The following is a 19,159-nucleotide window of genomic DNA, read 5'->3' on the forward strand; positions in this document are numbered from 1 at the left end:
TTCTTTGTCTTAGAGACTGTTTTTTCTTTGTCTAACACTGCGACTTAGAAATTTTCACAACCAAGAAAATCCCAAATGAGGTCACAGAGAGTTGGACACTACTAATTGGATAAACAACAATAAAAGTAGCTAGATAGCAGTTAATCTGGAACAAAAAAATTGGAGTAGTGGATAACAAACTCAATATAAGTCAACAATGTGATATACAGACCAAGAGAACTATTATGATTTTATACTACACATTGAGATTCTAGGATTAGTCAGATATCATTCCACTACACTCTAACTGTGGTCAGACTGCATGTGAAGAATTCTTTCAGTTTTGGGTGTCATGTATTAGGAAGGCTATTGATACATTAAAGAATATCCACAGGATGGTACAAGATGGAGAAGGACCTCAAGTTTATACCAAATGAGGATTGAAGGAACTGAAGATGTTTTCATTTCATTTCATTTCAATTTGATCCTAAGGTACTAGGGGGCCAGTTTGAATCATACTCAGGTTATTACAGATAAGATGTGAAGCAAGCTGGAATGGGATGGATTAGTAGAGTTGAGAACAGTTTATGTTCCAGACAGAAACAGAACCTCTCCTAGACCTTCTAATTTAACTCCCTTTAAGAAATGCTGATGATCATATGGTTCAGAGGAGACACATTGTTTTATCTCCTCCTATCAGAATGTAAGCAGTTTATCCTTGTTTTTTCATACTTACTTTTTTGTGTTTTTCCTAATTCCTGTGTTTGTCCTTCAACGTTTTTATGCAGATCTGGTCTTTTCATCTGGAATTATTTGATAGTCCTCTATTTCATTAAATATCTATTTATTCCCTTATAGTATTATAACATTATTTTTAGTAGCAATAAAATATTTACCATCTGAGAAAGCACAGATGAAAGTAGAATGTTTTTCTCTAAAACACACGCACACAGAGAACCATAGATTTCTCGAGCCAGCCAGTCTTTTATGTAAATTGTCTTTTGATTATTTTATTTTTTAGCTTTTTTGTTTTGTTTTGTTTTTTGCAGGGTAATGAGGGTTAAATGACTTGCTCAGGGTCACACATCTAGTAAGTGTGAAATGTCTGAAGCTGGATTTGAACGCAGGTCCTCCTGAATCCAGGGCCAGTGCTTTAGCCACTGTGCCAACTAGCTGCCCCTTGAAAAAATATTTCAGTCAGCAAAGTCAGGCATTCTCACGTCCCCACCCCATTTTCCAATTAACAAAAGAAATACAAAACCTATTACAAAAATATATAGTCAAACCAGTTTCCACAGTGACTGTGTCCAAAAAAATTTATCTGAGTCTGCCATCTCTCCATTAGGAGGTGAGTAGTGTATCTCATTATCAGTTTTCTGGAATCATGGTTGGTCATTATGCTGATAAGAGTTCCTAATTCTTTCAAAGTTGTTTGTAATTATTATATTGTTGTTATTGTAGAAATTGTTCTTATGATTCTGTTTATTCTACATCAGTTCATATATACCAGTCTTCTCAGATTTCTCTGAAACCCTCTCCATAATTTCTTATAGCACAATAGTATTTCATCACATTTATATACCATAACTTGTTCATCCATTTCTCAATTTATGAACATCCCCTTAGATTCCTATTTTTTTGCTCCCTCAAAAAGAGCTATAAATATTTTGTATCTCTTTAGAGTTTGTTTTGCTTAGGATGATTTCCTTACTTAATCATCTATCCTTCTTCTAATTCTTCCTTCCTCCTTCTCTCCTTTTTGTCCTATTTCCCTGTCAAATAAAATGTATTTGTTCCCAACTGTGTGTATATGTATATGTATATGTATATGTATATGTATATGTATATGTATATGTATATGTATATGTATATGTATATGTATATGTATATGTATATGTATATGTATATGTATATGTATATGTATATGTATATGTATATGTATATGTATATGTATATGTACGTATTCTTCCTTCTTTTAAGAGTTCAGATGAGAGTGGCTTGTGCCAGCTGCTCTTCCCTCCTATTTATTTTTTATAGATGCCTACTTTCACAACATGATTTTATGAGATAATTTCCCCTAACTTTTCTTTCCCTTCCCCTAAGCCCCAGTGTATTCCTCTTTCTATTAAGATCAGAAAAACATAACAGAAACATTTCCTAGCTTTTTCAAATTAGATTGCCTCTATCGTCTCTGATGGTAAGGTTCAGAGTAGACATATAAGTGTGCATATATATATATGTATATATATATATACACACACACATATCTTATTTAGTTCTTTATCATTTTTCATTCATGTTTATGTTTTCATGTTTCTCTTCACTCTTGTGATTGAACTAAAATACTACACAGCTCTTGTCTTTTCATCAGGATGCTTGGAAGTCTATTTCATTTAAGATGTGAGCAGAGAGTAAAGCAAGTCAGCTTCATTGAAGATGCAAGGCTTGTTCTATGGAAAGTGCTTTGCAAATTAGAACATGGTTTTTGTTATTTTGTGTGTTTTTGTGCTATTTAAAAAACGATACAAAAATGTCAGCATATACCTTTACTCCACCATTTCCCCCTCTTTTTTTCAGTCCACATAGCTTTCTGAGAGCTTGTTTTTTTTTCTTCTCCTGTAAAAGGAGAGTATTGGACATAATCTTTTTCAGCTCTAAGATTTTATAAACTAACACATCAGTAAAAGGTTTATTTAGTACTTGGCTTCATTATCTTTGCTTAAATGTTGCAGATACTATTTACATAAAGAAAAATCCTAATATGGATGAATCGGGTGTAGCTATGTCAAAAGAAGCATTTTTAAACAGGTCAGAAATGATTAATAACGCTTCTGATGGATCACTAGTGACAAGACTAAGAAGCGGAAGGGGGAGGGGGCAGGAAAAAAAAGCTCCGGTTTCCACGACTAGAGAAAGCACGTTTGTACGCCACAGAGATGCCACAGGCTCACAAATAGGGCAGCTTGCATATAAGCTCGAGATGGTTCGAGTAGGCTCTGGGACGAAACCAAGGACAATCGTCAGCGTCTGCACTCAGACCCCAGTCCCAAGCACCAACAACGGAGCAGCCGACACACAAACACTGCAACCTAGAAGAAGCTCTTGCCGGCCAAACAACCTACCGCCGCTCGTCAGCTGCAGGATTGTTTTTTAAATTGATACAAATGCGCCAATCAGAGGCCGCGTCCCTGGAGGGCGGAAGCGGATTGGCCCGGCCTCGGAGGAGCTGGACCAATGGGCTAACAGGAGCGCTCTGCGCACGGTGCGCTGCGAATGTAACTGACGTAGCGGAGGAGGCGCCGGGTTTGAATCTGAGTGTTTTTCTGGCTCGTGTGGTGGTGGACGCGGCACCGGAGTTTTTGGACCTTCGTCGGAGGTCGGTCTCCTACCGTTGTGGTAAGGTAAGGACTGGGACAGACTCTCGCCCTGCGGGAGGTCGTGGGGGGTGAGGTGGTTGTGGAAGTGGTCGCGAGTCGTTTCTGTAAAACGTCCCTTTCTCCCCGGTCGTGAGAAGGGTTAACCCTTGCACACCACGTTCCGCACCGCGGGACCTGTGGACTGAGGAGATGTTCTTCTCTCTTCTCCCCTGCCCCCCTCTCCCCCTTAATGAAGGTATCTCATCCCTTCTCCCTCCCGTCCGCCACTCCCTTCCCCAACCCTTCCCCCCCCCCCCCATGAAGGATGTTCTCCATTCCTCGTGGTAATGAAGGTATCTCTGCCCCTCCCCCATAATGAAGGTAGCCCCGCCCCTATAAAGTTATTTCTCTCCCCCCCCCCAACCCTCCCATCCCCTCCAACATGAAGGTATTGCTGCCCCCAACCAGGGAGTCTCCCCGCTCCAATTGAAGGAATTCTGCCGCATCTCCTGGCAAAGAAGGAATATTTGCTTCTAATATCCCATTCCCCCTCCGCAGCAATGGAATTCCTATTCTTCCTTTTTGGTGACTAGATTATTCCCCTTTCTTATCCCCCCCTCCCCCATTGGAATGAATTTGTTAACAATTCCAGGGTCCCTGTTCTCAGATTGAACTCTGACCCTGGTTTTGGCCTGTGGCTTCCTATGCTCTTTCAGAGTTCTAGGTAGGATGGAGAATACCAAATTAAAGTCGGATTGTGAAGGGCATTAAACTCCCAGTAAAGGCATTTCTGTTTTATCCTAGAGTCAAATAATGAAGCAGTGTAACTCTGTTTCCCATGCTCGGTATGAAGTTTTATTTTGATAGGGTAAAAGACATATTCTGACATTTTTGGATGTTTTAAAAATAGCACAAAATATTTGTTGTTTACAACAGTCAAACTTTAAAAAAATATTTTAAAAATTAAGCATATATTTTGTTCCCTTTCTGGCCCTCCCCCTTCCCCCCCAAATTAAAAAAAAATAAAGGAAAACAAAACCATTGTAGCAAATATACATAGTCATATAGTCAAGGAAAACAAATTCCCCCATTGGCCATGCATTTTTCATTCTGCACCTTGTGTCCAGTACCTATATCAAGAAGTAGGTAGCATGCTTCATCATTGGCTCAGGAATTGTGGTTGGTCACTACACGATATTGATCAGGATTCTTAAGTTTTTCAGTATTGTTGTATACATTGTTTACCTAGTTCTCACTTTGCTGCATCAGTTCATATTGAGTTTTGCCAGGTTTCTCTGAAACAGCTCCTATAGGTAGAAGAATGGGATGATATCTGAAGGTTTTGAGATGAAGAGAAGGGGAGTATTTCATTGCAAGTGGCCTCAATTGTTTCATTACCTGATGATCTTCAGCTGAGAAGGTGGTGGGAGGTTGAGCTGTGTGCTCACTTGAGAAGACATTTGAATGGATTGTGTGGTTGAAGTGAGTTAGGAGAATCACTTTAGACAGGAATAAAGGAATTGCCTTGCTGCTATGAGGACCCATTTGATGTTAGATAAACTTGTAGGGCACACAGCTCAGTTGCATGACTTTGTTTAGTTCTGTTAAGCAGCATGAGTGTAGATGGCGAGAGTAATAATACAAGGTTTAGCTTTGGCAAAGGATGAGTGGCAATAAGACAAGTGAGAGGATTAAAAAACTTCTGGAATTTAACTGGTTAGCTAATAGTGTCGAGATTGAGAAGAGGTTACTTGGTGGTTGTGGGGTTGGAGGATACAATATAGGCATAGTGGGTTTGGGATGGATAACGTATGGGAAGGAGAGAGGGGTTGATAAGAAGCTATGGTTACATAGAGGTTTGTCAGTTATTACAGAAGTGGAACATTTCTAAGTAATAGGGAGATTCATGGTGTGACCATCTCTATTTGTTACTGAGGTGGAATGAAGGAGTAGGTCAATTGATTGGAGGCTATTGAATTGCTGAAAAATTAGAGTGTTTGAGGGAGCATCAGTATGTTGAAGTTTCCTAGTATAAGGACTGGAATTGTGGAGAAGATAATGAGTTGGTACTGAAATCCTGGAGAAAGGAGGAGAATAATAATTTAGAACCTAGACAACAGCGACCATGATTTGTATTGGATGAAAGAAAAACTTTAATAGAAGGGCACTATCCCAAACAGCCAGTTTCATATATTTGCTACATGGTAGGAGTAATCCAGGGTTGGGGTTTTGGAAAGGGGTGAGCATTTATAAGCTTCAAAGGGCCCTCCCTCAGCCTTTTGTCCAGGGACTCCCCTTTAGCCTAGTCTTGAGGTTCCTTACTTCTCCCTCCTTATCAAAGAGCCATGTCTACTTAGCCTGTTGAACCTTCCCACGAGAGAGCTGTAATCTCTCCATTTACATATCTCATTTGTTGTGCCTGACCCCTTCTGATCTCCCTGTTGCTGTGCCTTTTCTCAGGCTCTCTACATATTTTTATTCACTAACTTAGAGTGGATTGGGGGCGAGGGTAATGGGCACTTAATGGGCACAGAGGTAAGTGGGACAAGATCCCCAAAAGGCCCTTCTTTTAAAGAGTTCCTAGCCCCCTATCCAGAGATTGAGATGTGACTGAATCCCTTGAAGTGAATGCCTTCACTGATCATGGCACAGACATGCACAGACATCATACACCTTCCCTCTGGACACATTCTTCAAGATAAATTCAGACACACACACACACACACACACATCATACAGACGATCCTATCTTTGCTGGGAGTGAACAGGGTGGGAGACCTGCCTGCATGCTTCCCCCAATCTTGCATGGAGGTCCCTGAGGATCTCCTCAGAGTAATGTTGGCTGGTTCTATCAAACTGGAAAGTAGTGAGAGATCTTTGTATTTTTTGAGTGGTTGAGAATATATGTCCATGTGTCACTTATCTGTGAGGCTTAGTGCCCGTGTAAGGTTAATGCCCGCGAGGTGATCTGAGTGGTGCGTATTTGGCTAAGAAGTTGTTAGTGGATGGCGGTTTTTTGTGTCGAGGGCTATATTTGTATTGTATTTGGAGGGACAGGGTCACATGTTCAGGGTGTGGGTATGCTGTGTCTGAGGGAGATGTCAGGGTCACTTTTGTGCCTTCTCCTTGATGCCTGTTTGATTCTTTTTTCTTCTTTGTCCCTGGCAACCTTCTCCTTTACTCGAGGGTCTCTTCCTTCCCTTCTGTGCTATATGCATCCTTCATGGGGATGCTTCACTGCTATCCCATACCACTTTTCTAGGGCAACCTCAGGGTTCTGGGATGTCTGGTCAATAGAAGATATGCCCTTTGAGGGTAGGGACTCTAATTTTTTTCTTTGTATGTCCATTGGCTAGTGTAGTACTTGCCACATAATAAGTGATTAAATACTTGTTGAATGATTTAGCAAAGGAGACTTGCTAAGGAGTAGATAGACAAACTGGAGGTGAACATCAGTGTCACAAAAGTCTAGTAATGAGAATGTCAGAGGAATGAAAAAGGATTAAGAGTAGAAAAAGAGGGGGCAGCGAGGTGGTGCAGTGGATAAAGCACTGGCCCTGAATTCAGGAGAACCTGAATTCAAATCCAGCCTCAGACACTTGACATCAGCTGTGTGACCCTGGGCAAGTCACTTAACCCTCATTGCCCCCCCCCCAAAAAAAAAAAAGAGTAGAAAAAGATTTAATAATGAAGAAGTTTTGGTAGCCTTGGAGAGAATGGTTTGAGTCCAGTGTTGGGTTGAGACACTTTATTACAAGGGCTTGAGAAGTGAGTGGGAGGTGAAGAAATGGAGATGAGGAGTACAGAAGGCTTTGTCTATGAATTTCTCTTCGAAAAGGAGCAGTTCAATTTAGGATGTTAGCTTGAAGGGGATGGCGGCATCAAATGAATGGGTTTTAATTTTTTTTTTTAAGATAGGGAGATCTGGACATGTTTGTAGGGGAAAGGGTTCTTGTTTGTTGTTGTTTGCCCTTCATTCTTGAAGAAGACCATGACAGATATCATGGCTTGCAACAAATTGGATTTAAGTGAGGAAGGGCTGTGCAAAGTTACCAGCCTCACTTTCTCCTCCAGAGCCATCTGGGTCCAGTGGCAAGGAATATCATCAGGATGAATGAGATGATGACCCAGATGTTTAAAGCAATTGGGGTTAAGTGACTTACCCATGGTCTCACAGCTAGTAAGTGTCTGGTCAGATTTGAACTCAGGTCTTCCCAACTTCAGGGCCAGTGCTCTATCCACTGCACCACCTAGCTGCCCCAGGGGATAGGGAAGGAACCATGGTATAAGGAAGATTAAAGATGAGAAAGAGAGAATGATTTATTTGCCAAACTCCTGGAAGAGATGGGTTCAAGGACAAAAGTAGGAGAGGTCAGGCTTGGACTCAAGGCCCTTTATCTTCCTGGTTGTCCTTCCAGCTTATAAGAGTTCTTCTTAAAACTTTTGTGTTTCAAACTGAACATAATGCCTTGGGTGAGGATCTCTGAGGCGGTTAGAGTAGAGTGGGATTATACCTCCCTATTTCTAGAAACCATGCCTCTTTTTTATGAAGCCCAAGATCACATGAGCTTTTTGGACTGCTATACCAGACTGCTGACATTCAGCTTGCAGTCCAAAACCCTTTCCTACCAGTTCCCCTCTCTGCCCCCAGGGCAATGAGGGTTAAGTGACTTGCCCAGGGTCACACAGCTTAGTGTCAAGTGTCTGAGGCCAGATTTGAACTCAGGTCCTCCTGAATCCAAGGCTGGTGTTTTATCCACTGCGCCACCTGGCTGCCTCCACACTTTGGTCTTTTTCAGAGCAACTGCTATCTAGCCATGCTTTCCCCATCCTTCATTCATAAAGTTAATTTTTGTACCTAATTGTATTATTAGATTCAACCTAATAATTCTCTAGCCTGTCAAGATCTTTTTGGATTCTGACTTATTCACTGGGTTAACAATATCGCCCAGTTTTGTGTCAACAAACGAGCACTTTTTGTCTTTTACTTTGTTCATTAATAATAGTATTAAAGCACAGGGCCATTCACAGGTAGTGTAACGATTGGAATGACCCCACCTGCTGGAGACTTACTATAGGAAAGCTCTGCCATGAGGAGAAGGCACCTGAGGGCAAGACATGTGGCTTTTCTTTGGCATCAGGAAGTGATGTTTACTTGTGGGAGGAAGAGGGGGCAAGGTTGGCACTCTTTCGCCAGGACTCTCATGGAGAGCAGGAGAACTGTAGCTACCTGAGATAGATAGATGAATCTAGGCCTTTCTCTCTTCATGAAATTCTTATTCTCCTTAATAAATGCTTAAAAGTCTTACTTTTGCTAAAGTTTATAATTTATTGGTGACCACTCATTAGATATTTTAGACAGATTAGCTAGAATTTTAGCCCCTTACAATACTGAGGTACTCTTTGAGAGATCTTCTGTAATGTTAACAATGAGCCATTAACAAAAATTAACCACAGTTAATTAACAATGACTGTGCCCAGTTTTTCAACCAGTTCTGAATCCATCTGATTATATTCTTCTCCAATCCAAATCTCTCCATCTTTCACACAGGCAGGTGTTATTATGTCTTGGTAATTTATATCTATAACATGGAGTGATCCTCTCAAACAGAAAATGAAGTTAGTTTAAGACAACCTGTTCTTGATGAAGTCATAATGGCTATTTATAGTCATTGCTTTCTTTTCTAGGTGTTTGCCAACTGTTTCCTTAGTGAACTATTGTAGAATTTTCCTGGGAATTAGCATTTTCCAAAACTGGGACATTTGTCCTTTTCCAGTGTTTTGGTACATGTCTTGTTTTCCATGGTCTTTCAAGATATAATTAATATTGGCCCAGTAATCCCTTTTGCTAGTTCTTTAGTCCTCAAGTATGTAAGTTGTCTGGGTCAGGTGACTTGAATTTGTCAAAGGAGGCATCAGGGTGCAGTCTTAGTATCTTAATTATCTTGGGCATCCCTTCCACGTTAATCATTTGTATCCTTTTCATTTCTCTATTTCTAGGTCATTCTTTTTTTGTTTGATTGGTTTTTTTTGGTGAGGCAATTGGGGTTAAGTGACTTGCCCAGGGTCACACAGCAAGTAAGTGTTAAGTGTCTGAGGCTGGATTTGAACTCAGGTCCTCCTGACTCCAGGGCCAGTGCTCTATCCACTGCGCCACCTAGCTGCCCCTCTAGGTCATTCTTGGCAGAGAAAAGAGAAGCAGCAAAAGAATTGAATGTCTTTTTTCCATGTTATTGGTTATCATTATTCTGTTCATCCCAAGCAAAGATTCTATCTCTTTGGTTTTCGTTTTTCTCCTAATATAGCTAAAACCCTTTTTTGGGGGATTGTTTTTAGCTTTCCTCACCAGCCTTGCCTCATTCTGAGTTTTACCATTTCTGATACTATGGTTCTAGGGCCATGCCATGATCTTATATTCATCCTCTGTTCTCTGGCTTTGCTTCCATCTTTTGTACATTTCTTTTTAAAAAATCTCAGCTGTTAAATTCCATGTGCACCCACATTAGTCTCTTCAGACAAATGCCATTTTTCTTCCTTGGAATTGTTTTCTTTTGTGTCTTCGGGGCAATAATATTCTATTACATCCACATACTATGATTTGTTCAGACATCTTAGCTCTGGAACCGGAAGGGACCTCAGTGGCTACTTAATCCTACCCCTAATTTTACAGATGAGGAAATTGAAGTTGAGGGAGGGTAAGTGACTTGTCCAGGGGTCCCAGAGGTGGTAGTTGTATCCGAGATAAAATTTGAACAATTGTTCAAACACTTTGCATCATAAAGCAATGGAAAAGTAGAAAACTGCATAAGAAGGCAGAATTTAGAAATGAGAAAAGACATAGGCAGAAAAGAGAAAAGAAGCAGGGACAAAAAGGAGCTGTTACTAACTTGTACCTTAAGTGTCTTGGGTTCAAAGTTGTTGTTGTTGATTGAAAGGAAAGAAGAACAAGAGCTCCAGGTGAGTGACTGGAATCCCATACATAGCAAGGCAAGTTGAACAGTTTGTACCAGGGATGTGACATTTAAATGCTTGCTCTGTGGATTCTGTGTTAGTTGGACATTACTTTTAACTTGCCTCTACAGAACCTGGGTGTGAACAGATTGTTTAGTCTCTGAGACTGAATTCCTTTTTTCATTTTTATTTTTTTATCTCATTTTTGGAATGTTTAAAATTGCCTTTTTTCTGGATTTAGCCAATACCAAGTAAAATGGGCATTTCCATATACAAAGTAGAACAGGTAAAAAGGATGGTACCTAAAACTACTAATCTCTATTTTGTGCTATCTTTTTTTCCCTTAATGCCATAGGAGCAGTGATTGAATTCTTCTTCCCAACCTATTTTTTCATTTTTAAATGTTGATTGAGTAATAAACAAGATAGAACAAAATGAGTTGGGCGTTAGAGGAATGGAAAGAAGGTCTGTCTACTAGAGCCCTTCAAAAAATTCAGGAGCTTGAAGGGCAGCTGGACAAACTGAAGAAAGAAAGACAACAAAGACACTTTCAGCTGGAATCCCTAGAGGCTGCGCTGCAGAAGCAGAAGCAGAAGGTAGTATGTGATTGACTTATCACCAGCATTAGAATTTCTTGTTTACATAATTTTCATGACTGAAAGACTTGTATTAATGATTAATCTGTTGTCTTATATTTTGAGGAAAAAGTTTTTGTTACTTTTTTATGGGTCACTTATTTTTGTTTTAAACTTTTAATTTTTTCCTTCAATTCTAAATCCTTCAGCTTGCTGATGTTGGGGTTTTCTAAGTCCCATTGAGTCTTCTACCAAGAGCTTATTTGGGGTATTACTCCAGAAGTCTTGACTAATAAGCCAGTTAACAAATAGTGGAAAGGGAGGTGGCATTTCTTTCTCAGGTGGATGTAGTGTGGTATCTTAACTTTTCACCCTGGAGTAATTAAAAACAACCCCCCAAATCTCTTAATTGTATACTTGGTCTTTTAATTGGTGACACTGTTATTCTGATTGCCACCTAGAAGCAAATATATTTTAAAATTTATGACCAAAAATACTTGCCAAGAAATAATGTATTCTAAAATTATACATATATATGTTTTGTATAGAATAATACATTTTAAAGTTTAATAGTCATTATAACCATCACTTTCTTAAATCTTGGCAATCAACAGAACAATAAATCAAGCCCAGATTTGTGCCATTTGCTAATTTCCAAGGAGTAAATGTTCACAGTGTAAATCTAAACAATTAGTACTTTCAAGCTGGTTCTACCTGGCTCTAGCAAAACACTGTCTTCCCCCACACTGGAGGTCTTTAAGAAAAAGTTACATGCGATCCAAAACAATTTCAAAGAACTCATGATAGAAAATGTTCTCAACATCCAGAAAAAAGAACTGTGGATTATGAATGCATTTGAACCATACTGTTTCTACTTTTGGACTGTTTTTTTTTTCCCCCTTTTTTTTCGAGGTTTTTCCGTTGTGCTCTGACTCTTCTTTAACAAGATGACTAATGCAGAAATATGTTTAATGTGATTGTACATATATAACCTATATCAGATTGCTTTCCCTCTTGGGAAGGAGGGAGGGAAGGGAGGGTGGGAGAAAAATTTGGAACTAAAAATCCTATTGAAACAAATGTTGAAAACTATCCTTATAAGTAACTGGAAAATAATAAAATACTTTTATTTATAAAAAAAGGAAAAGGTTACATGGCTTTTTTGAAAACTTTCAATAAACATTTTTATTTAAAGTTTTAAGTTCTAAATTCTGTCCCCCCCTTCCTTCCCCACTCACTGAGGCAGCAAGCAATCAGATATATGTTATACATGTGCAATTATGTAAAACGGTACCATTTTAGTCATTTTGTATAAGAAAACTATAATAAAAGAAACAAAATGAAAAATAGTGTGCATCAGGCTGTGTTCAACTGATATCACTTCTTTCTTTGGAGGTGGTATATAAGTCTTTCCAGGTCTTTCTGAAACCATCCTGCTTGTCATTTCTTATAGCACAATAATATTCCATTACAATCTTAAACCACAGCTTTCCCCAATTAATGGGCTTTCCAATTCTTAGCCACCACAAAAAAGAGCTGCTATAAATATTTTTTGTGAAAATAGGTCTTTACTGGGGGATGTCTTTGGGATATAAACCCAAATGTGGTAATCCTGGGTCAAAGGGTATGCACAGTTTTATAGCCTTTTGGGCATAGTTCCATATTGCTCTCCAGAATGGCTGGATCACTTCACAACTCCACCAATAGTAGATTAGTGTCCAAGTTTAAAGTTACATTTAAAAAAATCTGACTCCTAATTTTTTATGAGCCAGAAGCAATTTTCTGCTTTTCCATGATGTCTTTTTATTTCCATGGCACAAGGAGAATGTGATTACAGGGCTGTTGAACATTGGAATGTTTTTTTTTTTTTTTTAAAGGGAGGTTTGGAGATTTCCTTTTACTGAAGAATTAAAAAAAATATAATGCAGTCTTATTTATCTATAACACTATAGGTGCAACCCTGCCTGAAGGCAGACAGCTATGCCTGGATGATATTAAATCTTTAAAATACATTTTTTTAAAGGATTCAAGGAATGTTAACCTGAAAGTCTCCCTATTTCAAAGAAATGAAACCTGAATTGTTTATAAAATACCTTGGCTGTAAATGTTTTGAGTGAATGTTGCTTTTACTAGATTGTAACTTTCTTGGCCCTTTACATTTCCCCCAGAAATAGAAAATTCGTGACACATATATTAGACTCTTAAATTTTTGTTCAGTACTTTACTTATTGATTAATGAATGTTTTAACTGTGGCAGCAAGTTTGGTAAATTTAGGAAGAACTTTATTTAAAATTTTTTAAATGATTTCTGATGATTTAAATTAGGTTGAAGATCAAAAAAATGAGGGGGCCACCCTCAAAAGGGAGAATCAGAGCTTGATGGAAACATGTGATAATTTGGAGAAAATGAGGCAGAAGATTTCTCATGAACTTCAGGTCAAAGAGTCACAAGTGAATTTCCAGGAAGGACAGCTAAATTCAAATAAAAAGCAAATAGAAAAACTGGAACAGGAACTTAAAAGGTAACCCTTTTGATGAGTGATTTTAGAAAGTTGTTACAGCTTTTTATTTTTAATTGAATTAATTGTAGTTTTTCTTTTTATTGGAAGCTAAAATATTTTAATTTGAGAGGAATCTAATAATGTTATTGAACTAATTAATAAGGTATTAAAGCAAGCTGTAAAACTACTCTAAGAATTTTGGCACACCCTGTATATTGGAAGTCTGTTATAGCATGGCTTTATTACATAGATTGGGTAAATTGGGAAGTGTCATGGTGTAGTATTTGTGTAGGATTTGAAGACAGACTCCCCGTTCTAGTTCTAGCTTTCAAACTTACTGTCTGGGCAAGTCACAATCTTTCTGTCTGTAGTTTCCTCACCTTTAAATTATAGGGATTAGACTTCCAAAGTCCCTTGCAACTTTAATCTATAAACCTGTAAGGCCTAGGCGATGACTTCTCTAGGATTGGATTATATTATGGTTGTTTGTCCTTCATTATTGTGAAGAGGACTATGACAGATGTTGTGACTCAAAATGAATTGGATTTAAGTGAAGGAAGGCTGCAAGGGCACCAACCTCACTCTCTCCTCCAGAGCCTTCTGGGTCCAGGGGCAAGATATACATCAGGACAAATGGAGATGGTTCCAGATGTTTTAAGGCAGTTGGGATTAAGTGACTTGCCATGGGTCACATAGATAATAAGTATGAGGTTAGATTTTAACTTGGGGCTGTCCTTTATCCACTTGGCTACCTAGCTATCCCTGGCTTGAATTATAAGATCTTAGCTTTAGAGCTAGGAGAGGGACCCTAGAAATCTTGTAGTCTAAATTCCTCATTTTGAATATGAGGAAGGTGGCCCAGGGAGACCTGGACAAGCCACTTTACTTCTCTGGGCCTTAGTTTCATCATCTATAAAATGAAAGTGTAGAATTAAATGGATTTTTTATCCTAAATCGATGTTTCTGTGATTACTAAGTGACTTAGAATTGGAGATCATAGGATCCTAAATTTTTGATTATCTGACTCCAAATCCAGCATTCCTTCCACAGCACTACCTATGTGGCATAATTCCTTTGGTACTTTCCAGCTCTCCACCACTCAGGTGTGGCTAGGTGGAAAAGTGAATAGAGTGTTGTCCCTGGAGTTATGAATATGTACACTCAAATTCTGCCTCAGACATAAATTTTTTTTTATGATCTTGGGCAGATCACTTAACCTTGGTCTGACTCAGTTTCCTCATTTGTAAAGTAGGGATAGTAGTAAAATCTACCTTACAGGGTTGTTCTGAGGATAAAATGAGATAACGTATGCTTTGCAAATCCTGAAGTGTGAAGTTCACGTTAGCTGTTATTCTGTAGCTATGACATTGAGCCAAACTCTGATATAAAAGTATGTGTACATTAAAAGTACATATCTGTTCTGTTGTCCAACACCAGTTTTAGGAAAAGAATTCTTTTGTTTAGTTAGCCAAATGTTAGTTATGGAAAGAGTTTTAGTATTCAACATTTGCATTTATTACTAGTTTTTCCTTACAAAAATTGAAGTGTACTTATGTTCCTTCTAAGGCTCTTGATATATGTAATGGGGCCAAATTGGACTCATTGGATTTGCAAATGATGATCTGGGCACTTTTTATTGGCCCGCCCCCCCCCCCCCAACAAAATGGATTCTTGTTAAAAGAAGAAGCAATCACAGGAAATGAAGTACTGCTTTAACCAATTCCCCCAAATTTAAACCTGGGAATTTTTATTAGGAGTATCTGACAATTATCTTTTCCTTCCCTTTTTTCTTTAACTTTTTTACTGGTTCTTTGTTGCTTTCAAATGTTCAAATTTTCCTTCATTCTTTCTTTTGGGGGGGGCAAGGCAATAAGGGTTAAGTGACATGCCCAGGGTCACACAGCTAGTAAGTATTAAGTGTCTGAGCCCGGATTTGAACTCAGGTCCTCCTGAATCCAGGGCCAGTGCTCTATCCACTGCACCACCTAGCTGCCCCTCTTCCTTCATTCTTTTTTTTTTTTTTTTTGCGGGGCAATTGGGGTTAAGTGACTTGCCCAGGGTCACACAGCTAGTAAGTGTTAAGTGTCTGAGGCCGGATTTGAACTCAGGTACTCCTGATTCCAGGGCCGGTACTCTATCCACTGCGCCACCTAGCTGCCCCTCATCCTTCATTCTTAAGAAACATTCAATAGACTTAACCATCCCATCAAAGTGAGTCCAGACTTTAGTAATGTTGCTGTTTGGAGTGCCTTAGAATTGCCCACACATTGTTTCTAATATATTTAGTGGTAGCCATTCTTTCTTTTTGAGGATCAATTTCATTTTTTGAAAGTAGCCAAAAATATTGTGGAGCTTAAGCTAGTAAGTTGTCAAGTGATCAAACTGGATCTGTGCTGAATGCCATGGTCAAAATTACCCCAAGATGAGAAGGTATGAATGGATTATGATTTGTACCTTTGGGGGATTCAGGTAAGATTGAGGCTGAAGATCAACAGAAGCAATAATGTTAGTATTGGGATTTTTTTTTTACATGATATGTAAATTCATTCCGAAAGCAATTTCTCAAAACTGTTTTGTAATTCTTGTATGACCTCTGTAACGATTGGAATGTCACCACCTGCTGGAGACTTACTGTAGAAGAGTTCCGCCCATGAAGCGAAGGTCTTTGAGGGCAAGACCAGGAGTCTTTTCTTTGGTGTCAGGAAGTGAAGCGGGATAGTGGGAGGAGGAAGGAAGAGACTGACGCTCGGTCTGACTCTCTTGCCTTTGGACTCTGGTGGAGAGCGGAGCTAGAAATGCGCTCTCCCTTTAATAGATAGGAATCTAGGCCTTTCTCTCTCTTTACCAAATTCTTATTCTCCTTAATAAATGCTTAAAAGTCTAACTCTTGCTAAAGCTTATAATTTATTGGCGACCACTCATTGGATATTTTAGACAGTTTAGCTAGAATTTTAGCCCTTAACACCTCCCTCTATGATTTGGATGTGTTATGGTAAATGGCAATAATTACTAAAATATCTCATTTTATCCTTACGATAACCCTGTGAGACAGGGGCTAAGGTTAGCTCCATTCCCTCCCTCCCCCACCCCAACTCCAAACCAAAGGAGGAAATAGGCAATCAGAGGTGTGCCTCTAGTAAGTTTCTGAATCTGCCCTTCTAACTACTATGAAAGCCATTGGATTGACAACATGTTCAGGATAGAAAGTGGTAGGGGAATGTTACTATGTCCATCACTTTTCTTTGCAAAGAAGATGCCAATGCCATTCTAAGAGTTTCTGTGTCAGTGGGAGGTTCTGAGTGTTAATCTGCCCTTGTTCCCAACAGTTCTCTTTCCTTTCATTTCTCTTTCCTGTCCAAACAATTGTTTGTCATGAGCCAAATGTGGGCCTTTTACTGGGGAAGTAACAGCAATCGTTATTTTCTTTCTGCAGTGTCAGTAAAGAGAATTAGATAAAATAAAACCCTGGACTAGATCTGAAAGAGGTTTCAGTCTTCTGGATGATGTATAGGTAGTTAGAAATGTATAGTTTCTATAATTCACTTGCTATTTTCTAAAATTAGCACATTTTAAAATTCCTTTTCTAACAGATGTAAATCTGAACTTGAAAGAAGCCATCTGGCAGTGTTGCCAGGAGATGTCTCAACACTAAACAGTACACCGCAGAAGAGTTCTGCTGCTTCTGGACAATCAAGTCATCAGAGTGGTAAGGATTTGGTACTTGGGTTGTAAGAGCTTAGTGCAAGGACCTCAAAGGGTGGAGTATGAGTAGTATACTAGAATCCCAGCATGCAATTCTGCCTGAGGTTTTCTTTCATACTACAGCTGTTCCACTGGGGACCCAACTGCCCTGTTCCAGTTGGGCAACAAAGCTCCTTCCTTTTTCTCTTTTTTTTCCCTTCCCTTCCCTTCCTTTCTTTTCCCTTCTATCCCTCTTTCTGTATAGGAATCTTGTCCTTTATGTGTTGGGTTTCTTCTACTGACCACTCCTTAAACCAAAATAACTGTGGCTTCCTTGATTGGCCAACAGTAGGTCCCAGTCTAGCCCTCATTTGGCAGTTGTTTCTCTTTTATCCAGAAACCCTTACAGATGTCCTCGTCCTCCTGCCCCCCTCCCCCACTTTATTTACTTATTTTTGGCTAGGTAAAAGAGGCCTTTCTTTGCCTCATTTCTTATCTCGCCTTAATTAATTAACGGGTGTTGCCTCAGCAAACTGAGACCCTGCTGAAGGCCTTAGCTAAAAAGGCCAAGCTCTTCTTGTATTTGGAGCCATCTCTAGTCATCCTAAAATGTATCTTGCCAGTGGACTCAGATGGTTCTGAAGATGAGAGTGAGGCTGGTGACTTTGCACAGCCCTCCCTCCCTTAAATCCAAATCACTGCAAGTCATAAGGACTCCCTCCCCAATGTCACGGTCTTCTTCCAGAATGAAGGACAAACAACAACAACAACCATCACATAATAGGACATAATTTGAGAGTTGCTAGAATCTCAGCTCTGCCTCTGTGTCTGCATCTGTGATTGTGTGTATGCATGTGTTAGAGGGTAGGAGAGAGACACGGATTGTGTCCATGTGCACATGTATCAGTTTTGCTGTGGGCCCTTTTCTCTCTATGCCCTTCTCTACTTGTCTGGCTTCCATTTTTCCCATTTGGACTACACATGGATACAAGCTCTTCTTTCCGTTGAGCTGTTTTGTTTTTGTCTTATTATCCCTAGGGCTTTGTATAGTACCTTGCAAATATAGTATCAAATAAAAGCATAATACATGTTTTTTTAATTGAACTAAGTTGAAATGGCCAAAAAAAATTCAGTAGGATAGAGGATCTTGGTTGGCATAACTAACTTGTTCTTGCTCTTACCTAAATATCTCCTGTGTTCAGCTACTATGCCTTCCAAGGCTCAAATTCTAGCCTCTGTTATTTTCCAGGTCAAAGCTGGTGGTCCTTACTGTTTTTCCTACCAATTTTTGGGATGAGTGCATTTAGACCATGTTATTTTTTTTTAAGCCATTTGAAGAATTGGGAAAGACTGACATTAGCTGGGTTCTATAAAACACTTCATATCTGTGACTTCTCTCTGCTCAATTTGAATTTTGGCTCACATTTCCCATCCTCTTAACCTCACCTTCCTCTCCTAGGTGTCTATCTAGGGTCCCTACAATTTTATACCACCACATACACAGCGAGAATAAAATGTCAACATTTGGGGAATGATCATTTCATCACAATTTCCTCTAGCTTAGAAATTCACTTTGGGCAGCTAGGTGGCGCAGTGGATAGAGCACTGGCCCTGGAGTCAGGAGGACCTGAGTTCAAATCTGGCCTCAGACACTGAACACTTACTAGCTGTGTGACCCTGGGCAAGTCACTTAACCCCAACTGCCTCACCAAAAAAAAAAAAAAGAAATTCAATGTATAGACATTGTTGACTTACTGAATTAGTTTGAATATAAATGTTTTTCCTTGCTTAGCACAAGATATTTCTCCAAACTATAGCAAGCAGGTGTTTTAGAGACCTATCTCTACTGCTCATGGTTGTCCCATTTCCGCCCCCCGCCAATGGCTTCTAGGGAAAAAAAACCCAACAAGAACCATCCTCCTTTCAAATGAAAAACATTTCTCATCTATACTAGATGCTTTATAAGCAGCTGCTTTGTAAATCCTATCCTCACAAGCAATTACCAGCAGTATACAATCTCACACTTTTAAGCATCTGTATCCACAAGTTACATAGAAGATAGTTGATCAATTCAAGTTAATTTAGGGGAAAGGAATAAACATTTATAAGGTGCCTA

The 19,159-nt window shown here is 39.3% G+C and overlaps 1 protein-coding gene across 1 annotated transcript in view; it reads left to right on the top strand.

Moving 5' to 3' along the window:
• The first annotated feature begins 3,258 nt into the window (after positions 1–3,258).
• Positions 3,259–19,159, top strand: part of CENPF (centromere protein F) — an 80,848-nt gene continuing 64,947 nt past the window's right edge. Inside the window, exons 1-4 of the mRNA XM_044004265.1 lie at positions 3,259–3,380; positions 10,642–10,882; positions 13,187–13,383; positions 16,953–17,068. Coding sequence (XP_043860200.1) covers positions 10,721–10,882; positions 13,187–13,383; positions 16,953–17,068 — 475 coding nt within the window. The 5' untranslated portion in view covers positions 3,259–3,380; positions 10,642–10,720. The remainder of the gene's footprint in view (positions 3,381–10,641; positions 10,883–13,186; positions 13,384–16,952; positions 17,069–19,159) is intronic.

Source organism: Dromiciops gliroides, chromosome 4 (assembly GCF_019393635.1).
Source record: "Dromiciops gliroides isolate mDroGli1 chromosome 4, mDroGli1.pri, whole genome shotgun sequence".
NCBI lineage: Eukaryota > Metazoa > Chordata > Mammalia > Microbiotheria > Microbiotheriidae > Dromiciops > Dromiciops gliroides.